This window comes from Sorex araneus, chromosome 9, assembly GCF_027595985.1.
Source record: "Sorex araneus isolate mSorAra2 chromosome 9, mSorAra2.pri, whole genome shotgun sequence".
NCBI classification, from domain to species: Eukaryota; Metazoa; Chordata; class Mammalia; order Eulipotyphla; family Soricidae; genus Sorex; species Sorex araneus.
In genome coordinates this window covers 662,740-684,057 of record NC_073310.1, presented here as the reverse complement: position 1 = coordinate 684,057, position 21,318 = coordinate 662,740, and the positions used below count along the sequence as shown (strand labels likewise).

The following is a 21,318-nucleotide window of genomic DNA, read 5'->3' as shown; positions in this document are numbered from 1 at the left end:
GCCCTGCTCTGGCAGGAAGCAGCTAGCATGGGTCCTTGAAGAATGTCTGGAAATGATCTTGAGTCTCAGAGGTGAAACCAGAAGTGTGTGTGGGTTGGGGGGGGGGCAGCACCTGGATGTGCTCAGTAATCTCTCTTATGTTCTAGGAATCGAACATAAGGTGCACTGCATGCAGTGCTAGTATCTTACTCACTGTACTGTCTCTCCAGCCTGAAGCCAGAAATCTGGAAGACAAAGTTTGTGATCAGTGGAGTTGGCGGGCAGGGTGGGCTTTGGAATCCCTGGGCCAGAGGGGTTGAGTGTACTGTTGGCTGTTGACTATTTTCTTAGGGAGAGGTGGGCACTATCTGCAGGTTCAGGCCATGGGAGCACCAGGGGCCAGAGTAGGGCTCTGGGGTCAGGGCGGAACCTCCCCCCCATCATTGTCACCCTGAGAAATCAGTGTGGTGGTAAGGCATGTCCAGGCAGCTTTAAGAAGAGGCTGACTTGGAAATTGCCCAGAGCCATGCTTTGGGATGAGAAGTGGCGAGGGGGCAAGGCTCTGGAGCCTAGCCTCAAGTGTCTCCCTCAATGGGCAGGCCTGCAACACCCCCAGAAACACCATGCTTGGCGATCAAGCACATTTTCTGCCATTGACAAGTGCAGGGCTGATTCTTTGTCACTTGATGCCTCCGTCTGGCCTCTTGGTCCTCAGAGACTCGCAAAGGACTCTGGTCTTCATAGGAAAGTCAATCAGCCTCTGCTGATGTCAGCGTTCTCGCTATCCTTCCTCCTCGTTATGTGATGGTCCTCCAGACTCAAACGACACCAGTGGCCAGCCTGGCCCACTGAGCCATTCAGTCTGCTAGTGCAAAGTGCCCCCACCCTCATGCAGCCCCTGTCACCCCTCAGGCTCTCGGCTCCACTGCTGAAGCTGCTTCTGTTTCTGAATGTCTGAGACTCACTTGTCGTGGCTGCAGTGTAGCATGGTTTTGGACAGGACACTTAACTGCTCCATATGTGGATCTTGGCTGCACTGGGCAGACCCCTCCCATGGGGAGGGGTTCCCTAGGGTGTTGCCCTCTGGCCTCCTGGAAGCAGCCAGCTCATTTGATTGTGCATCCTGTGAGTTCTGTATCCCGATGGCATCCTGTGTCTAGCTAAAGCAGGCATTTCTGGCACATGGTGCTGTGACAGTCGTGCTTGAACCTTGGGCTCAACTGGGCTGTGTGAGGTGTACTGGCCAGAGGGACCCCAGCCTGGCCCAGACTCACACACATGCTCCCGGCTGCCTTCTGCCGAGGTGGGGTTGATTGCTTTGTGCCAGCGCTCACGTACAGAAGATACTGAGGACTTTCATTTGGAAGATTGGGGGCTAGAGCATGGTAGCAGCTTGGAACTGCCCTGACAGTGGTGGCGGCTGGGGGCATGCTTGCCTGGCTGCCAAGACTCACTCCGCTATGAGAACAGGAATTCTAATGGAAAGCTTTCATCGTCTCTATTTCAGAAGAAATTCATTGAAAGTCAAAATAAAACGCTTTAATTAGGAGAACCGTTTCCCCAACCTCTACTGAAGTGAAATTGAAGCTATGTGGCCAGAGCCTGTTCCTTATCTAGAACAGAATCTTAATTGAATCATTGAATCTTCTGTAATTTGGTGGTTTTGATTATTTCCTCCCAAAAGATGAGTAAGCCTGCAGGCGTCGCTTGGTGATGCCTCAGCTGCTGCCCTCGGTCGACTCGCCTGCATGCCTGCAGCAGACAGGACGCTGTTTGCTCGTCCCCTCACGGGCCCTTCCCGCAAGTACAGCCCAGGGATCTGCCTTGGTGGCGTCCACACTGAGTGCTCAGAGGAGAGCCGAGTGAAGGCACCCCCCTAACGGGGCCACGCGGGCACCCGGTGCTGCTGGGTTTGCCCAGACAGCTTGTCGCCTGGGCAGTGTTCCCAGTGCCACACTGCAGCCGGCAGAGGGGCACTGTGTTGGGGCACTGTCCCTGCTGGCTGCTCTCACGCCCCCTGTGTCTCCACAGCGACCGTGGCGGCCATGTACTACAGTTACTACATGCTGCCCGATGGCACCTACTGCCTGGCCCCTCCGCCTCCTGGGGTGGATGTCGCCACCTACTACAGCACTCTGCCCGCCGGGGTGGCTGTGTCGAGCTCCACTGGGGTGACGGCCACTGCTCCACCCCCTCCCGGGACCACACCACCGCCACCTCCGACCACAGCAGAGACGAGCAGCGTGGTGACTGCCACCACCATCACCACAAGGTGAGCTCGGGGCTTTGTAGCAGGTGTATCCTGAGCAGGAGCTTGGGAGCAGGGTGAGCTGCGCTGAGTCCTGTCCAGAGGGCCTCTGAGCAGATTGGCTGGGAGTCAGGCATCCAGGACAGTCCCCACTCGGAACCACTGAGGCCGTTGGCTGTCACAGGGCGGGTGGAAGAGCTTGCAGACAGTTTTCCTTTTCTTTTCTTTTTTAATTTTTTTAATAAACTAAATAGTATTTGGTTTATCGTTGCTTGGTTTTATTCTTGAAAGGAAACATTAAGTAAAAAGTGAACAGTTGGCCTGACTTTGTAGCTGCCTTTCAGTGAACCTTCATTCTTAGTGCTTGGGGGGGGGGGTTTCCTGCTTTCAGTGGGTGACTGCTATTTGATTTCCCATGGGACAAGCCTTCCCCGGAGGAAAACCCACTGCCCGCATCTATTACAGGGCATGCTGCTTGAAGGAGGGGAGGGGAGGGCCTGCAGGCAGTGACCCAGCTCTCTTCACAGTGCCCTGGCCCCGGGGGCAGCCATCATTCCCCCACCGCCGGACATCCAGCCCGTCATTGACAAGCTGGCAGAATATGTGGCACGGAATGGCCTTAGATTTGAGACCAGCGTTCGGGCCAAGAATGACCAGAGGTGAGACGAAGGGTTCTATGTGAGTTAAACAGGTGACTCATGCAGCTCAGGCTGGAGCATGTGCTTGATGTGCGGGATTTTGGTTTTGTGCTTCTATTTTTTTTACTCTTTGGTTGGTTGGTTGGTTTGGTTTCCCAGCCATACTCGGTGGTACTGAGGTTTCACTCCTGACTGCACACTCAGGGATCACTCCTGGGAGCCTTGGGGGACCATGCAGGCTGTTGGGATTGAATCAGAATTGGCTCGTGTAAAGCAAGCACCGTACCTGCTGTGCCATCTCTACTCCCTTGTTTGTTTAAGGAAGAATTTTGGAGCTGCCAAAAATTAAAGGCTAGATAGGATTCATTCTTTTTAAGAATCTGCCGTGGAATTGTATGCACACACCTGGGTGTTGTTTATAACATTCCTTCCCTTGGGTGGCCAAACATAAGATATGGCTGCGTTTATAGTGTGGTCCTTGTGACCCTGAGCCGCCTCTGGGACCAGGATGCAGGTTTCAGAGCAGACCCACCCACTGCAGGCCAGGGGTCATTGTGTGCTCTGGTGGCTGTGTCATGCTTTCCCTTCTCCGTTTCCAGATTTGAGTTCCTGCAGCCGTGGCACCAGTATAATGCCTATTACGAGTTCAAGAAGCAATTCTTCCTCCAGAAAGAAGGCAGGGAGAGCACCCAGGTACGCACGCGCCTGGCGTGGTGTGAAGATTCGAGCATGGGTGGCCGCCGCGTCCTGCTGCCCTGTTCTCGGACAGGACTGTGCACTGTCTGGTGCTGCCCCTTCCTGGAGGCGCGATGGGGGGGGGGCTCCTGAGTGATAGTGATTTTCCTTTTTTTTTCCCCCCTGAGAGAGGGCGGAGTAAACCAGATAAGTTTGCCAGGCTGAAACATGTCATTAAATATGTGGAAACTTCTCTTTCACAATTTTTGATGATCTTTTGCCCAACATGTTTTAAACAGAAATTCCCTTTTTCCCTAAACTTGATGTTCTGATTGACTCTCCTTTGGGGGCTGAGGAGTGTGGGCCACTCATGACTCTGCAAAGGGGTCAGTCCTGGCTCGGGGCTCATTTCTGGCTCTCTGGAGCCATCTGTGTTGTTGGGATCACACCTTGGCTGGCATGTGGGTGCGAGGCAAATGCCTTACCTACCCTCTGTGCTCTGCTCCTGCCCTTGGCTCCCCTTTTCACAGCTTGGAGCAAAAGCTGTCTCTTCTCCATCTGTTGTCCTGCAGCCACCCAAACATTGCAGCAGTGTTTCCCGCCTTTTTCGCCCCGGGAAAGTGCAGACTTGGAGACCAGGAGTGAGCGCGTGATTTGTGCCCCTGGCTGTGGGTCATGTTCTATGCACTGCCATCTCATGCTGGAGCACTTACTCTGCCCCTCCTCTTTCTGGTGCTCTGGACACTCAATGGGGCTTGAGGGGAGAACCCCAGCCTTGCTTTGCAGTGGGGTTCTCCAGACTGGATCTCGGCTCACTGACCCTGGGTGACGTGGGCCCGCGTCTGCCGGCAACGGGGAACTTGGGGATTCTGAGCAGGTCTCGGTTCTTTGTCTCCAGAGCGAGGGTGGCTAATTGGTTCCCCAGGCAGAATCAGAGCTCATGGAGCTCAGTTTCCCCAGTAAGGAGACCCTCCTCCCTCGAAGCCTCACGGACCTTGGTTCCTCCAGTGGGGTGACCCTCCTCCTCTTCAGAGCCTCACAGAGCTTGGTTCCCCCAGTAGGGAGACCCTACCGCGCGGAGCTGAGTGCCTGCCACAGTGGCCAGGAGTGTCTTAAGTCCTGTGGGCAGAGCTCGCATCGTCTTCTCTGTCCAGGCTGCATCAGCCCCGGAGGAGGCCCCTGCGCAATCTGTGCCTGAGAATCCCAGTGAGGCTGGGGAGGATGGCGTGCCTGAGGACACCGTGGACGGGGGAGGAAGAGGAAGCTCCGGAGGGAGGAAGGAGGCAGCCTCCGGCAAGACCCTGGCCGACGGCAAGCTTGTGAAAGGTACAGAGTGGGCCTGAGCAGGAGCAGCTGGGGCCCTGAACACCGGAAGTCGGCAGCCTCCCTTCGGGCATGTTCTGAGTTACCTTCGCTCCAGGGCTACCAGGCTGCTTCCTCCTCAGTGGCCTGTGCAGCCTCTAGTGGAGGGACTGGGGCTTTGTTTAGGGAAGTCTGTTTTTCTGGGCCTCACTGGGTACACATTGGAGGGTCCTGGAGTTGCTGGTAGGTAGGAGAGCGCCGTGGTGACAGTCTGACAAGCGAGGGAAGCTTGATGGTTTGCACAGAAACATTGGCACCTCATCTCAGACTGCCTGGACTGGTAGCTTAATCGCTCTACCCCACCAGCCTCCTTTAAACATTTTTTTTTTCCTTTTGAATCACACCCAGCGGTGCTCAGGGGTTCCTCCTGGCTCTGCACCCAGGAATTACTCCAGGCAGCGCATGGGGGCCATATGGGATGCCGGGGACCAAACCCAGGTCAGCCGCATGCAAGGCAAACACCCCTCCGCTCTGTACTATCACTCCAGCCTTTCCTTTAGATTCTAGAGGACTGTGGTGATTGGAAAATGAAGTCATTACTGGGGCCAGGGAGGTGGCTCCGTGCCAGAGCACCGATCGCACATGTGTGAGGCCCTGGGTTCTATTTCCATTACAGCATGGTCCCCAGGCACCTCTGGAAATAGTGAGCACAGCCAGGTGTGGCCCAAAAACCAAGATAAGTTCTTTAATTAATTGCTGCAGAAAGGGGAGTTATTTCTGTGTCTCAGGAGGATATTGTGGCACTGGGTAGTGACCCAGAAGTAACTGGCAGCCCCAGAGATGGCAGGAGCCGTGTCCTGCCTCAGCCTGAGCTGTTGCACCCACACCTCCCAGCTCTCTGGAAACAGGCCACCTCCACCCGCCCGAGGAGTACCTGGGAGTGCTGGGCGTCTTGCGAATTGGAGCTGCCATCTGGGGAAGAGTGTGGAGAGATGGAGGATGCCTGCCTGCATGGGCAAGGCCACGTTTAAGGATCGAAGGCAGGTGTTGAGAGACATGGGGTGCTCTAAAAATCCATTCAGTTGAGAAGGTAGGGTCAGACTTTCTCAGGGCTGGGGATTGTTGCTCAGCAGTGGACACTTGGATGTGTGCGGCCCTGGGTGTGATCCTTACACTGCTAAGAAAGAGCAGATGGGGGCCGAGCCATAGTACAGTGAAGCCTTGCGTGTAATCAACCCAGGTTCGGTCGCCAGCACCACATACAGTCCTTCAAGCCTTCCAGGAGTGATCCCTGAGCACAACTCAGAACACCATAAAGCAAACCAGAAAACCCTACAAACCTCAATTTTCAAACTTTTCCTTTAGTCGCCAAGGAAAAGGGTAGAAGGCAGGCCTCCACACAGAAGGGGCCTCTCCTGCTGAGAAGAGGGCAGATGGGTGGAATCCAGCCTGCCTGGCAGATGGACACAGGCAGAGCATTGAGAAGATTTAGATTTACCTTACGGTAGTCAGGAAAAACTTTTTAAAGCATAGAAAGGCATAAACGGAAAGAGCAGGGAGTCCGAGTCAGTTAGACTCAAGGCAGGTGGGCCCAGGGTGCTTCCATGGCAGAGAACCTGCCTTGAGGTGGATTTGAGATGAGGTGAGGTCCCATTTTGGTGGTCCCAGGCACCTCTGCTGGCTGGGACCCCTGTGAGTACCACAGCTTGTGTGTGGCCCAAAAGCATCCATCAAAGAGGGCCACTGAGCCTGTGGGTGTCGGATGCGAGGAGCAGACAGAGGCCAGTGAAGCACAGTGACTAGTGTTTGGGGAAAAAATGAACATGCATAAGAGCTGAGAAATAGCGGTTTTAAATCAGAGAAGAATGAAACTCTACATTTGAGTGAATCTAAAATGGGTTGAGAAAATATGAATTGGCTAAAATTGCTTAAAGAGAAGATTGTATTCTGAACCTGAATGTTTTAGAAAGCATAGCTCCATCTCTCACCAGACAGTAGTCACCTCTGAAGAGAGAAGGATCCTCTTCTGAGCACCAGGGAGGAGGAGGAGGCCTGCAGAGCCCAGCTCTGGGGCTTGGGAGCTGCCGCTGTTAAAGAGAGCCACCAGGTGTTGACCTGGCCGGGACATACGAAGCTGCAGGTGCAGGCTGGGCTACATCCCCGGGAAGGGGCTGTTCATGTTCTAGAGTCACTGCTCACAAAGCCATAGTACATTGAGGGGACACCTCCTAGCGTCCCCCAAGCACCTCCAGGAGTGATTCCTGAGTAGTGAGGAGTATCAATTGAGTATTGCTGGGTGTAGCCCCAAAACAAAAGCGTGAATGTGCCTGAAGTTTGTTGGTGAAATTTTTGTGATATCACAGTTGTTTGAGGCTGGAGAGAGCACTGCAGGTAGAGGGCTTGCTTTGCACGAGACTGACCTGGGTTTGATCCTCAGCACGCAGTAGGGTCCCCAAGTCTTGCCAGGAATGATCTTGAGCACAGAGCCAGAAGTAAACCCTGGCACCACCAGGTATGACCCAAGAAAATAAAAACAGTTGTAGGAGAAGCCTCTTTGTTGTGGATTTAGGGGGAGAGGAGGGGGGGGAGAGAGAGAGAGAGGAGTTGGGGGTGGGGGCCGGAGTGGCAGGGGAGAATATAAAAAGACTTAAGCATATCTGGTATTTACTGGCCGAACGCATGTTTAAATGTGAAATATGTACCCAAGGACCTGAGAGATAGTGCAGGGTTAGGGCACCTGCCTTGCGTGCAGCTGGCCCTGCTTTGATCGCAGTACCACGTATTGTTCCCTGAGCACTGCCAGGACTCATCTCTGAGCACAGTGCCAGGAATAGCCATGGATACCACTGACTGTGGCCCAAAAACGAGTTAGAGTTTACTGAATAAAAGCAAAAGCAAGAAAGTGAGGACCAGAGAGACAGATGGAAGAGGGGTCACGGTGCGTGCATGCCTTGCTTAGGGCTGACCCCAGTTCAACCCTCAGCATACGTGGTTCTTCTGGAGCACCACTGGGAGCCACTCAGAGCACAGAGACAGGAGTGGCCTTCAAACACAATCAGCTGTGGCCCACTGTGAAATCTCCCCCCCCCCCCAAAAAATGTAAGAAATAAGGTCAGGAATGTGGTAGCTCCATAGAAGGCAGTGGTGCTAGGAAAATAGATGGACATGAGAAGATCATTCACAGAAGGGAAAAAACAGACACCAGTACATCCTTCCACCTAAGGTCTAGTGACCCCCTTTTTTTTTGGGGGGGTCACACCCGACGATGCACAGGGGTCACTCCTGGCTCTGCACTCAGGAATTACCCTGGCGTTGCTCAGGGGACCATATGGGATGCTGGGAATTGAACCCGGGTCGGCTGCGTGCAAGGTAAACACCCTACCCGCTGTGCTATCACTCCAGCCCCTAGTGACCCTTTCTTAAAGCTTGATGGAGTAGCTGGGTCTGGAGCAGTAGCACAGCGGGTAAGGCGTTGCCAGGTGTGACCCAAAAAGCAAAAAAAAAAAAAAAAAAAAAAAAGAAAGCTCGATGGAGTAGCACAGTAGGTGGGACACTGCCTCGCAAGCAGCTGGCCCAGGTTGACACCCCCCCCCCGCACCCCCCCCAGCACTGCACACAGTCCTCCCGAGTACTGTCTGGAATTATCCCTGAGCATCACTGGGGGTGGCACAAAATAAGCATATTTCCTTAATCCACCCCCAGGTTATCTCCTGCTACCTTCTCTTAACAGCATGCATATTAGATCCACCTGCCCTTCTCCCCCAATGTGGCCCACAAGTGAACCAAATAAAGAAAAAGAGCGTACTCAACATATTTTGCTTCTCAGGTGGATCATTAAAAATACGGCGTAGGGGGGCTGGAGAGATAGCACAGCGGGTAGGGCGTTTGCCTTGCACGCGGCCAACCCGGGTTCAAATCCCAGCATCCCATTTGGTCCCCTGAGCACGGCCAGGGGTAATTCCTGAGTGCAGAGCCAGGAGTAACCCCTGTGCATCGCCAGCTGTGACCCAAAAAGAAAATAAATAAATAAATAAGGCTTAGGGGTCAGAGCAATAGTGGATAGGGCACTTGCCTTCCATGAGGTTGACTGAGGTTTGATCCCTGGTACCCTGTTTGGTCTCTGAGCATTGCCAGCTGTGATCCCTGAGCACAAAGCCAGGAATAAGCTCTGAGCACCGTCAGATGTGGCTCCAAAATAAACACATTGAGACAGATATTTAAAATTGTATTTATTTTTCAAATGGGCTCGGTGCAGAGCTGGGCTAGCTGCTCCGGTGACCTCGCAAACCAGCTCTACCCTGCTGTGTCATCTTGGGTACCCACCTCCATGAGCATGTCTGTACTGGAGGGTGCTGAGGAAGTTGATCTGCTATCTTCCGTGTGACCTCCTTCACACAGGAAAGGCATCATGGGCGTGTGCCCAGGGACGCATTGCATCTGAGTTATGTTTTGGTGATGGTGTGTTCAGAGCCTTTGGTCTTGCTAAATGTTTTGCGACTCCACATTGAGTTTTGATGTGCACATTGTTTATGTGTGTATATCAGCAGACCACACAGCTTAGAAACTAAAGCTAAAAGTTGTACCTTTGGTTTTTTTTTTCCCTGGCTATTTTTGGGCCATACCCAGCAGTGTTCAGGGGTTACTCCTGGCTCTGTGCTCAGGGGTCACTCCTGCTGGGCTCAGGGGACCTTATGGAATGTCCGGGATCCAACCCGGATGGGCCGTGTGCAACGCAAGCATCCCACCCACTGTACTAGATTCTCCAGCCCTAAAAGTTCTACCTTTTGCAAACTGGGATGGGGGGAGTTTGGGGTGGGCACCGACAATGGTTGTGTTAGTGTGTATAAAACAAGACATCTGCAGCCTTTCTTTGGACTCTATGGTCATCTCCTGTTTCTCTTTTGGAGGTTGACCTGGTTTTTTGTTTGGGGGCCGTACCCAGCCTTGCTCCTGGCTTACACCTGGTTCTGTGTTCAGGGATTACTCCTAGAGGGACTCAGGTGGACTCTGATGTGCAGCAGATTGAAGCAGGGTCTGTCTCCCTCACAGCAAGAACCTTAACCCCTTTTGTTCATCGCCAAACCCCTGCTTTTCTTTTTGAAGCAAGTGGTGGCCTTTGATAATTACTCTTAAACTTTTGGGGTGTACAGCAGGGAGGTATTTGCCCTGATGCACCTGACCCAAGTTCAATCAATCCCTGTCCCCCGTATAGTCCCTCAAGTGGAGAGCCAGGAGTAAGTCCTGACCATCACCTAGTGTGTCACAAAAAGAAAAACAAAAAATGGGAAGGGGGATCATACTTTTGCTCCAAGTTAATTTGAGTGATTTTGATGAACATTTTAAGATTCTCTCTTTAAAAAACAAAATAAAAAGTTTTGTTTTTTGTTTTTGGTCACCGTGAGTTAGGAAGTTATTTGTGATTGGGTTTCAGCACCAGTTCCTTCACAAATGTCCACTTTTAGCTCATTCTCTCCTTTTTCAGATTGGATCACTGAGTATAGAAAGTTGGTTTGGTTTAGCTTTTTGGTCTTGGAGAAAGTTCAGGTACATCGGGGCCAGAGAAATAGAACAGCGGATAGGACACTTGGCTTACACACACCGAATGCTGGTTTGATCCCGGTATCCCATATGGTCCTCCAAGCACCGCCAGTAGTAAGCCGTGGATATTGCCAGGTGTGGCAAAAAACATGGGGGAAAACAGACGGTGCAGGCATGTAGAAAAGGCGTGTGTTGTTGCCTGCCTTTTAGAGCTCTGCCTGCACTTCCAGAGAACTGGGCTCTGGGTGTTTGGGGCTAGGAGAAAGCACAGCTACTCTGCGGGCAGCACCGTGCCCGTTGGCCTTGGAAAGTGACAGCTTTCCAGGCACCTCACAGAGGGGTGTGTGTTGTCTCCCTGGTGCCTACCACACATCCAGCTTGCATTGAGAACTGTGAAATGTGAAACCTGAAGATCTTCAGGTCAGCTGGTCAGTGCAGCTGCCATCTGGTCTCTGAGCAGGGCCAGGCCTTCTCAACCCTTGGCTGCCCAGAAACGACTTGGTTCTCTGGATTCGTAGTGTGCTGTGCTCTGGAAACCTCCCTCTTGGGCTGGAGCAGTAGGCACAAAGAGCACAATACTCGTGAACCTTGGTGCCGCCACATTCTCAGGAAAAGTAGAACCACATAAGCACACAGCCTGCCCGGTTTGATCCCTGGCACCCCCTATGGCCCCCTGAGCTCATCCGGAATAACTCCTGAGTAACCCCTGAGCATCGATCGGTGGTGGTCAAAAACAAAAACCAGAATCTCCTTGTTGGTTAACTTGAATAGCTCCATCAGCGACAAATGTGGCAACAAGTGGGGTACCCTATTCGGACCAGTCAGCCTCCATTCTCAGCCTGTGGCCTTCAAGTCCTGGTGAGAGCACAAGTACTGTTTGCTCTTGAACCTTTGTGCTGCCTGAAATTAGAAACCCAGACATTCTCGGGAGAAGTAGAGCCACATAAGCATTCGTGGACTAAGTTCACATTTTCACACAGGCTAGAGGTTCCCCAGCTGGCAGGCAGCAGGCACACAGTGTACAGCCTGGAAGGAGCCAGCGCTCTCTTGTGCTTTGCAAGATGGGCTACATCATGGAGCCAGAGAGGTAGTATAGCGGGTAGGACGCCTGCTTTGCATGCAGCTGACCCGACTTTGACTCCTGACATCTTGTTGTCCCCAGAGCACCACCTGAGCCCTCAGTAATTCCTGAGTGCAGAGCCAGGAGTAACCCCTGAGCATCACCGGATGTGGCCAAAAACCAAAAAAAGAAGAGGCTACTATAGACTCCTGGGGTCTCTCAAGACTCCTCTTCATGGGGGAGCCTGTCATCTGCCAGTGTCTGCAGATGCAGCTCTGCACTGAGCCCAGAAAAGAAAGCCAAGCAGGAAGTGGCTGTTTCAAGAGGCAGATGGCCAGCCTTGCACTCGGTGTGCTTGGCACGGTCAGAGAGGAGATGTGGTCGGGTGGGCTCCAGCCGAGCCCCTCTTCCTCGATGGCCCGCCAGGGAGCAGGGCCTGCAGGCTGCTGCTCAGGCCTTCTGCCTCCTAAAAGCGTCTCCCCTTTCTCCGTAGCCTCGTTTGCTCCGATCAGCTTTGCCATCAAGTCCAAGGAAAATGACTTACTTCCTCTGGAGAAGAACCGAGTGAAGCTGGATGATGACAGTGATGAGGACGCGGAGAGCAGGGAAGGGCAGGAGAGTGTGAGCAGCACCGCCACCCCACACCCTCCCGTCGCTCCGCCCTGTGTGGCTGTGGAGGAGAAGAGGCCTCAGCTCACTCAGGAGGAGCTGGAAGCCAAGCAAGGTCTGTCCACAGGGTGCGGCTCATGAACCATGTACTGAAAGCACAAGGAGCAGACTGAGTGGCCACACCGGGTGTCCAGCTGGGCTCTCAAGGAGCAGAGAATATTTGCCGCAGGGGCCTGGGGGCAGCCTGGGCGTGTGCATCCACCCAGGTGGGCTTCCCCTGCAGATCGTGGACCCGTTCGGGCCTGTGTCCATGGCCACAGCCAGCTTCCACCCTGCCCAGGAGTGCTTGTCTCATTGGCTTTGCGGTTGCTCTTGCTGTAGGCACAGCACATGGGGCAGCCTTTCGGAAAGGGTGCAGGGCAGGGCACTTGCTTACATGCGGCTGACCTCGGGTCAATCCCGGCACTCTGAATTGTCCCCTGAGAACACAGGGGGAAGCCCTGAGCACCACTGAGGCGCTGCTGGGCCAGGGAAATGGCATGGGCTGTGGCCTCATGCAGCTGACCCCAGTTCCATCCTTGGCACCACATACAGCCTCCTGAGCCCTTACAGGAGGGTTTTGTGTCCTTGTGCACCTGTCTGGCAAGCACACTGGGTGCTCTCAGGCTAGCTTGTCTTCCATCTGCACGGGACAGTGTTGCCAGGCAGTTTAGGGACCCTTCGGAGAACACCTCTTACCGTAGCTGTCACAGCTGGCAGGTTCTGGACTTGGGCCTGCAATGGCCACCTGGGGCCTATATTGTTCCAGCTCCCGCTGTGGAGTCCCAGCAGCTGAGTCCGTGGGAGCGTCCGGGGCAGCTCGCTCAGCTTGCAGGTTCATCTCCCTGAATGTCTGCGTCACCAGCTCAGATGCACAAGTAGCCAGAGATGGGGCTGTGGGCCCGAGGCTTCACCTTTACTGTCTCTCTCTGTCCTTCAGCAAAGCAGAAGCTGGAGGACCGGTTGGCAGCTGCCGCCAGGGAGAAGCTAGCCCAGGCATCCAAGGAGTCCAAGGAGAAGCAACTCCAAGCTGAGCGGAAGAGGAAGGCAGCTTTGTTCCTGCAGACCCTCCGGAACCCTGTGCCGGAAGCTGAGGCCAGCAGGACAGAGGAGAGTCCCTGCAGTGTAGAGGTGAGTGAAGGGTTCCCCTGCACGGGGACTGCTGTTCCTGGAGGGAGAGGGCACATGTCCTGGTCTCAGAACTTGGCCCCGGTGTCCTTGCATATCTCTGGCTGCTTGCCCCCTTGAGCCTCGAGCCCCGGGCCATTGTTGGAACGGCAGGTGGCTCAGTGTCTCTACTTGGCCCTTGGTCTGACTCACATGGTGCAGCCAGTGCCTTGCTGCTCACATATGACAGGCACAGCAGAAAGAAACCCTGGTTAGACGAGGATGTTGTCTGTAGGTCTGTAGCGTGGGTGCTATGTGGGGTCACGTGGCAGCAGTGGACGGTGTCTGACACACAGCACCAACCATTAAGAACTTGTGGTTTTCTGGGAGAAGAGGCTGCCAGAGGAAGTTCAGGGGCCCTTCTTGGAGGGGGCCAGTGTATGCAAGGAGGAGCAGCCGACTGCACCAGCACACCCCTTGCCGCCACCTGCTGGGCTGTCTGTACTGTCTGTTGGGGTGTCTTTGTGGGACCTCGGCATCCTCAGGACCTGCAGGTGACTGGCTGTGGGCACTCCCACCTCCCTTACGCATGTGCTTTGACTGTCTATTGTAAGCAGTGTGGTCATCAACTTACATGCTAGTAGATTGTAGCTGTTAAACTCTTCAACACAAACAGAATGTAAGTAGCAGAATAATTACACTGAAACAGTCTTGAATTGACAGTTTTCACAAATGAGATTCTCGTTTGGCAGTACTGCAGGTTGGTGACCCGGAACTGTCCTCTGAGTTGGTGGCAGTTCAGGTTAGCTGGACTGGCCCCCATGCCAGAGTCAGGAGAGGGGGCAGCCTACTTGGGAATGGAGTGATACCCCCCGCCCCCGCCCCCCAAGCAAAGGAAAGTTTGAAAGGTGGTCTTTTCCATCGAAATAATTGCATTTTATTGTATAGACAGCCTCACAACTGACCATTATCACCTTTGAGTTTTTCGTTGTGTGCGCTGCTGGGGTAGGAAGCCAGGGCCTGCCACTCTTCGAGTGCCAGGAGATTTTTGTAGCCCTGAGTCTCCTCCCTGGACCCTTCACATCTTCTAGATATGCAGCCGCCCTGTCGTCTTTCCAAACGCTCTGTGCAACTACCCTTCCACAGCCGCATGCCACCCTCTGCTTCTCTCTGTTCAGGGACTGCCTCTGGCTCTCCATCCCCTAGGCCAGGCTTGCAACCTCCTGCTGCGAGCGAGCACCATGCCAGGGTGGGCATCAGCCTCACTTCACTGCTCATGTGTCGGGGAAAGTCACCTTTTGGCACGTCACAGTGGCCCTGCCTGTGTGCTGTACAGTGTCGAGACTTGGGGAAGGTCTCGGGCGAAGGGCACTCTGTTCTGTCCACCTACCTTTCCACCGGTCCGCGCTGTGGGCTCGGGGAGCCCCCATGTGACTGTGGAGGCTGCGGGGGCAGCATGTGTGCACTGCTGGGGTGCATCCATGCCTGCTGTCCCCCAGCTTGTGAAGTGGTCTGGAGTGGTTCCACCCACGTTTCTGGTGCACTTCTGTCTTGAGGGCGCCCTTTGTTAGGTGCCTGTTGGACTCCGGCCTCTGTGAGGAGAGTGGGCTGCTTGAGGGGTTATCTTTAGCAGCCCGCATTTGGGTGGACGTCCTTTTCACCCGGAGTGAGAACTGCCGAGCACCTGCACGCAGGCGAGCCCTCTGACCCCAACCACACCAGGCACGCACAAACAGAACAGCTCAGAGTCTTGACACTGGCACCTTTCCGGCTTCCAGGAGTGCTGCCTTAATGATAAAGACTCCAGGACATTCTCCGTGTTCTAGTAGTTCCTTAAAGCTAATGATCTGCAGGTTTACTGCTCCTACGAGTTAGAAAGGGAAACGAAAATAAGAATCAACGCGTGTTTGTTGAACCTGTGAGAAATTTAAGTCGCTAAGCTGCATAGAATTGTGATTTCAGGGTCTGTTTCTTACCAGCTACCGTAATACAGAACCTGTGCTCTAGGCTTTCCCACCTATGGCCCCAGCAGCCAAGGCCTGGGCTACTCCTGGCAGAGCCTGCAACTGGGATGGCTACTCGGGGGGCTGCAGGCTTGTGGAGGACGCAGACGTGGAACCCCATGCCATGAAGGAGGACGTGGGCAGATGAGCAGATAAGAAATGCTCTTCAGAGTCTGGAATCCAGCTCTGTCACCAGGAGTTCTGGGTGGCGAGGCCTGTTTGAGGGGGAACGCGTCTGTTCACATTGCCATCTGCCTTGTGCTTGCAGGATGTCCTGGCCTGTTCCCACTGCAGGGTCTGGCTGCTGCTCTGAGCTGACGTTTCCCACATGGGCTCGGATTACTGTGAAATCCTCTCGGTGACTGGTGTTCTTTCACCCAGGTCCCCAGCCCCCCCACACCCCCCAGACCTAGGGTGCTGTCCTCGAGGGAAGCCTGGCTGCTGCACGTGCAGGCTCACTCCAAGACGGGTCTGTGTACCCGTAGGCCTGTGTGCTGAGGGTCTCGTCTCTCTGTCCCCAGGAAGCCTCTGCAGTACCCTGTCCTCTGCTTACTGGGGGGCGGTCTCTGCCGCCAGTGGACATGAAGTCCCCAGAAGGACCCTCGAGTAGAAGCAGAGACCCGCCCAGGGAGGAGGAGAAAGAGAAGAAGAAGAAGAAGCACAAAAAGCGTTCTCGGACACGGTCGCGCTCCCCCAAGTACCACTCCTCGGCCAAGTCCAGGTGCAGGTCCCACTCCAAGGCCCGGCACTGCCTCCCTAGTGCCTACCGGACGGCGCGGCGCTCCAGGTGGGGGCCGGTGTGGGGGAGGGGGTGTGAATGTGTGTGTGTGCTCGTGTGTGCGTGCATGTGTGTGTTTGTGCACTTGCAGGGCCACAGCCAGCGGTGCTCAGGGCTTACTCCTGGCTCTGTGCTCAAGCATCACTCCTGGTGGGGCTCAGGAAACCATTTGGGGTGCCAGGAATTGAACCTGGGTCGGCCGCATGCAAGGCAAGCGCCCCACCCACTCTGCACTGTCGTTCCAGCCCCCAGCTCCCAAGTTTTTTAAAGACAGATTTTTTAAGTTCTCGCAGATCTTGGAAGGAAGCCAACCATACACACTTCTGTGTGAAAATGGACGGGGTCGGGCTCTTGCTCTATGGGGGCAAAGGGCTGCTTCCCCACAGATGCCCTCCAGCCACCATGAAGAGTCTGGCTGAGGGCTCCACTCAGTCTTGCAACAGAAGGGATCAGAGTACAGCCTCGAAGGTCTCGCCAGAGAAGCAGCAGCTTCCGGCCTTGACGCCAGTGCCCTGCCTGGTGTCCCCAGTGCTGGTGGCAGCGGTTATGTGGCCATCCCCCTTGAGAGCCTGGTGCCACTCTTTGCTCCAGGTTAAAGGTGTGGGTTTGGAAGAGTCCTTTGAAGGGTACCCTTCCTCTGCCCAGACAGGCCTGCTGGGCCACCACACCTATGAGGCTGGTGTGCCTCGACAAAAGACACTCGTCTGGCTCTCTGCATTTTGGCTAGTTTCTTGGGTTCTGTCACCCTTAAATACACAGGCACACACAGTCTTGGTTTTCTAGTCAGACTGAACAACTTGACTGAAACATTTTTTATTTTGGAAGTCCCCACCAGTGTGTCTGGGGTTTGTTTTGTGGTGCCAGGGAACAGACCTAGGGCCTTTCACTTGCTCTCTGTCACTGAGCCACATCCAGCCTTGTTGTGGCTGTGCTGTACCCACGAGAAGGACACGCCCTCCCTGGTCTGGGTCCCTCAGGATTTCGCTGTGCTCAGCCTGGCCCCCGCAGCACATCTCTCGGTGGCATCTGCTCACACCTTGGCCAGGAGTCCCTCCAGCTTAAGGGTGCTCAATGCTTGGTGCCAGGTCACGTGTCCGCCCCTCTTCTATCCCACTGGAATCTGCAGAGGTGGAAGCGTGTTTCTGATGGGAAGCCTCTGGACCAGCGTTGCTGCTGGTGCATGCATGGGAGCGAATCCTCCCAGACTTACTGTTTTGGGTCTGGTTGGAAAAGCAGCTCACGCCACCTGCTCAGGAGCTGGTGGACAGTGCTGCTGGCTCAGGAGACCCCACCCGGGCCTGCAGCTGACTGGCAAAAGACAGAGTGCTTTCCTGGCTCTCCTAGCCTTTGAATCTCACTGACTGAATTGCTGTTTATGAGGTAATTTTAGTTCATTTTAGTTAGAACAGCTGACTTTGAGTTCACTCAGATTGTTAATGTTGGGTTTTGTGTTTAGGTGAAACATTAGAAAATGGTATTCTGGAACATTACCTTCAGAGCAGTTGGCCCCCAGTTTCACCCGTTAAAGCTGACCCTCTAATCCAGACTGAGAACTGAGAAGCTGGACTGTGGCCAGCTGGGACCCAGGGTAGGGTAATGATTGGGGTGTTGGAAGGTAGTAGTCTTGAACCCCGGGAGGGGTTCATAGTCTGGAGGTCCAGAATAGGAAAGAGTCTAGAACCTGGAGAAGATTAACGTTCTGTGTCTGGGGTGGCCTAAGGCTCCTGGAACTTGTGGACAGTCACAGCATGTCAGGCATTGGGTATTCCTTCTGGCATGGCGTCCTGATTTGTGAGCTACACCTGCTTTCCCATCCAGACACTGCCAGTGCTCACTGGTCCCAGGACGGACCTATCGCCTGAACAGAGAGTTATAGCAGACAGAGGTGAGGGGGCCAGAGAGAGAGCACGACATCGAGTCCAAGGGCGTTTGCCTTGCACGCAGCCAACCTAGGTTTGATCCCTGGTACCCCATACGATCCCCAGGAGTGATTCCTGAGTGCTGAGTCAGGAGTAAGGCCTGAGCACTGCCAGGTGTGGCCCAAAAAAAAACAGAAAGAAAGACACAGGTTAGGGGGGCGGAGGTTAGGAGAGATAGTACAGTGGGGCAGGTGCTTACCTTGCACATGGCTGACCTGGGTTCAGTCTCCAGCACCCCATATGGTTTCCCAGAGACCTGCCAGGAGAGAGCCCTGAGCACTGCTGGGTGTGGTCCAGAAACCAACTGAAAAGAGACAGAGGTTAATGTTCACAGTTCCATGAGTTGCTGGAATGTAAAGAATAAAATTCAACCAAAGTAATTGAAGTTGTCAGTGATATTGTCATGACTTTCTCATTGACTGCCTTCAGCTGGGAGAGCTCCTTAGAGTGACCCCTCTGGTCCCAAGGGTTTTTCTCATTCCTTCCATTGGGGCAGGGCAGGCAGCTGTTATGAACATGGTTCGTTCTTCTTAAGTGAGGATGGGGGCAGCATTTATGCTGATAGAACTAGTCACTGTGGCTGAAGTCTATTCTGCCACCACATCTGAATGACAAGTGACGCTACATCTCCCACGGTGAAAAAAAAAACTTTTTTTTTTTTTCAATTTATTGAATCACCTTGAGATACTAAGTTATGAAAGTGTTAATGATTGAGTGCTGTGAAAAATCTTTGGGGAAACGGGCTTGTTGCTTCTCCGGCAGCAGAATGGTTCCACACGCTAGTGTTGGCGCTAGGGTCCACCCCAGTGAGAACTGGAAACGTGGCTCCTGGTGGCAGTATTTATGTCTCCTTAAGGTCTCAGTGGCACGGGCAGTTGGTTGTCTGAGGTTAGAATTCACCTTGAGCAATTTAGTTATCTTACATGACGGAAGGTGAACTCTCTTACAAGATTTTCTTTGATGTTTGTTTCTGTGTCACTCTGTTTAAGAGGTGTCTGAATGAAAGAAGGTTCTAGACACCTTTGTGTTTCAACCCTCTATGTTGAGTGAGGAGGGGTGACAGTTGAGTATGGTTGACTTGGTTTTTAATAGTCTTGGGGTAGAGTACACCCACCCCATGGTGCTTAGGGGATCAGTCTGGAGCTCCCACACACAGCATGCGCTCCAGCCTTTCAAGCATCTCCTGACCCTTAACAGTTGTTCTTGTTTGTTTGAGACTCACTCCCGGCAGGCCTCAGGGACCATACTGGTGTCTGAGATCAAATTGGGGATGGCTGTGTGCAAGGCAAGCTTAACACTTAGAGTATAGCTGGTGAATTGAGGTTTCCCTTTCTCGTGTAACAAACCCCAAAGCAGACTGGTGCAGGAACTCTCTGGCCCCCTGTTCTGATGCCTTGAGGAGGAGGGCCGAGTGAGGTTCCTGTGTGGGAGTACCATCTGGGGCGTAGCAGGGCTGGAGGCTGCAGACCCTGAGGAAGCTTCATCCCAGTGTACATTTAGAAGGCTCAGCCGGGGAGCCTCACATCCTCAGGCCTTCTGCTCAGAGCTGAACCCTTGTTCGGCTCCCTGGGAAAGCAGGGAGGGGGTTGTGCATAGGGCCATGGCTGAGGATATGGGGTTGGGTGTGTGTTGTATTGGAAGCAGCTGTGGGGATTATTGGGAGAGGAGGGAGTACCAGAGCTGGGCTGTTGGATTGGAATGCTTTGGGGGTTGTTCTTCCCCCCCCCCATTTTGGTTTTTGGGCCACACCCAGTGGTATTCAGGGGTTACTCCTGGCTCTGCACTCAGGATTCCTCCTGGCAGTGCTGGGGGGACCATATGGGATGCCGGGATTGAACCCGGGTCAGCCGTGTGCAAGGCAAACGACCTACCTGCTGTCCTATAACTTCAGCGCCTGAGCTGGGTCTATTTTGATGCAGGCTGTTTCATCCTCATTTCACAAGATCTCTGGCCCCATCATACAGGTGGTTTGCTTAGAAAATGGGACTCTAGGCCGGAGAAATAGTACGGTGGGTAAAGTGCTTGCCTTGCACACTGCCAAGCTGGGTTCAATCCCTGGTACCCTGAGGATCCACGAGCACCACCAGGAGTGATACCTAAGCACAGAACCAGGAGTGAGCCCGAGCATCGCTGGGTGTGGCGGGGTGGGGGGGACACTTATTTCTCACCCTGTATCTTTGCAAGGATATTAAGAGCCTAATTAGTGGGGAAAGCAGAGAGCTTCTTGATAGAATAAAGCCAGAAGCGTTCACTCACTTAGCTGACAGCCCCAGTTCTGAAGTGGGCGTGTTTCCACAGAGAGCTGCCATCTGCTGGGAATAGCCTCTGCACTCTGCCGCAGTCTAGAACCAGCAGGCACTGCCATGCGACCCCGAACTCCAAAGTTGGGGGCTCTTGGGAGTCAGAACTGATTTTTCTTCCCATGTTTAGCTGCTTGTCGGATTTGTGTTGAGCATCCGTGAGTGTGGCAGCTCGACAGAGCAGACCGGCACTGGCTCATTCGAGTCTTCGGGTGACATGGGGACTTCCACATCCCTTTTCGAGCCAGGGAGCCCCATGGGGTCTGACATCTGGGGAGCCTCACTCCCATCACTGGTGACAAGTCTCAGGAAGAGTCTGGGGCACATCACGTCTTTTAAAGTTGACGGAGAAAACTCAGCACTGATTGCTTCACCCCAGGCAGCTCAGCCAGGCCACACCTGTTCCGGGGCCGACACGGGTAGGGGTGAGAGTAGAAGCTGATCTTGGAACAACGGTGATGTGACTGTTTCCAGTTTATTCATATTATCCAGGTAGTTTTCTTTCGGGCTGCTCTTGGTGTTTGCGGGTCTGGGTTCCACACTGGGGCCACAGCTCGGTCGTGAGCCCTCTGGCATAGTTGTAAAGAGCTGTCATCGAGGGGGTGGGGGTGAGGGTTGTCCAAGACCACTGCCAGCAGTACCTGGGCAATGCGTCGTGGCGCTGCTTGGGTCCTGCTATGCCAAGACTGGGGCTCATACCAAGCCATGCTCAGAAGCCTGTGCTGCCCAGCCGGGTCACCCTGATGACTGAGCTCTCCAGCTCCTGAGTGGGGTGCCGTAGAAACAGTTTAAAGGAACTGCGCGCCCCCTCTCATCCCCCAATGTTTCTGCTGTCTGTGGGTCTTCCTGAAATAGTGGCTTCATGCTGTAAATCTCAGACCTGCTCTGGGAGGTGCAGTTGGGAGTCCCACACTGAGCACCACCCCTGGTTGCTCGGGGGCGGGGGAGGGCTGCGTTCTGGCTAGGGGCTTATTGCCCCGAGGATCTTGGGGCCTTTCCCAGACATGTGAGAAGGGAGGAGGAAATACTCTTGGGTTTGTACCCCAGCATCTCCTAAGCCTGAATGGTTTAGCCTGAGCTCTGCCTGCTGTCTGGGACTCGTGGGCACGGCCCTTCGCTGTCC

General features: G+C 54.0%; 1 protein-coding gene across 7 annotated transcripts in view; it reads left to right on the top strand.

Annotated features, from left to right (window-relative positions):
• SFSWAP (splicing factor SWAP) overlaps positions 1 to 21,318 on the top strand; it is a 44,873-nt gene that overhangs the window by 16,675 nt on the left and 6,880 nt on the right. For 6 of the 7 annotated variants that reach the window (XM_055146743.1, XM_055146740.1, XM_055146741.1 and 3 more), the window contains 7 exons: positions 2,011 to 2,251; positions 2,755 to 2,886; positions 3,465 to 3,558; positions 4,695 to 4,866; positions 11,934 to 12,164; positions 13,029 to 13,219; positions 15,720 to 15,985. In XM_055146743.1, coding sequence (XP_055002718.1) covers positions 2,011 to 2,251; positions 2,755 to 2,886; positions 3,465 to 3,558; positions 4,695 to 4,866; positions 11,934 to 12,164; positions 13,029 to 13,219; positions 15,720 to 15,985 — 1,327 coding nt within the window. The remainder of the gene's footprint in view (positions 1 to 2,010; positions 2,252 to 2,754; positions 2,887 to 3,464; positions 3,559 to 4,694; positions 4,867 to 11,933; positions 12,165 to 13,028; positions 13,220 to 15,719; positions 15,986 to 21,318) is intronic. The other variant, XM_055146744.1, reaches the window with a different exon arrangement.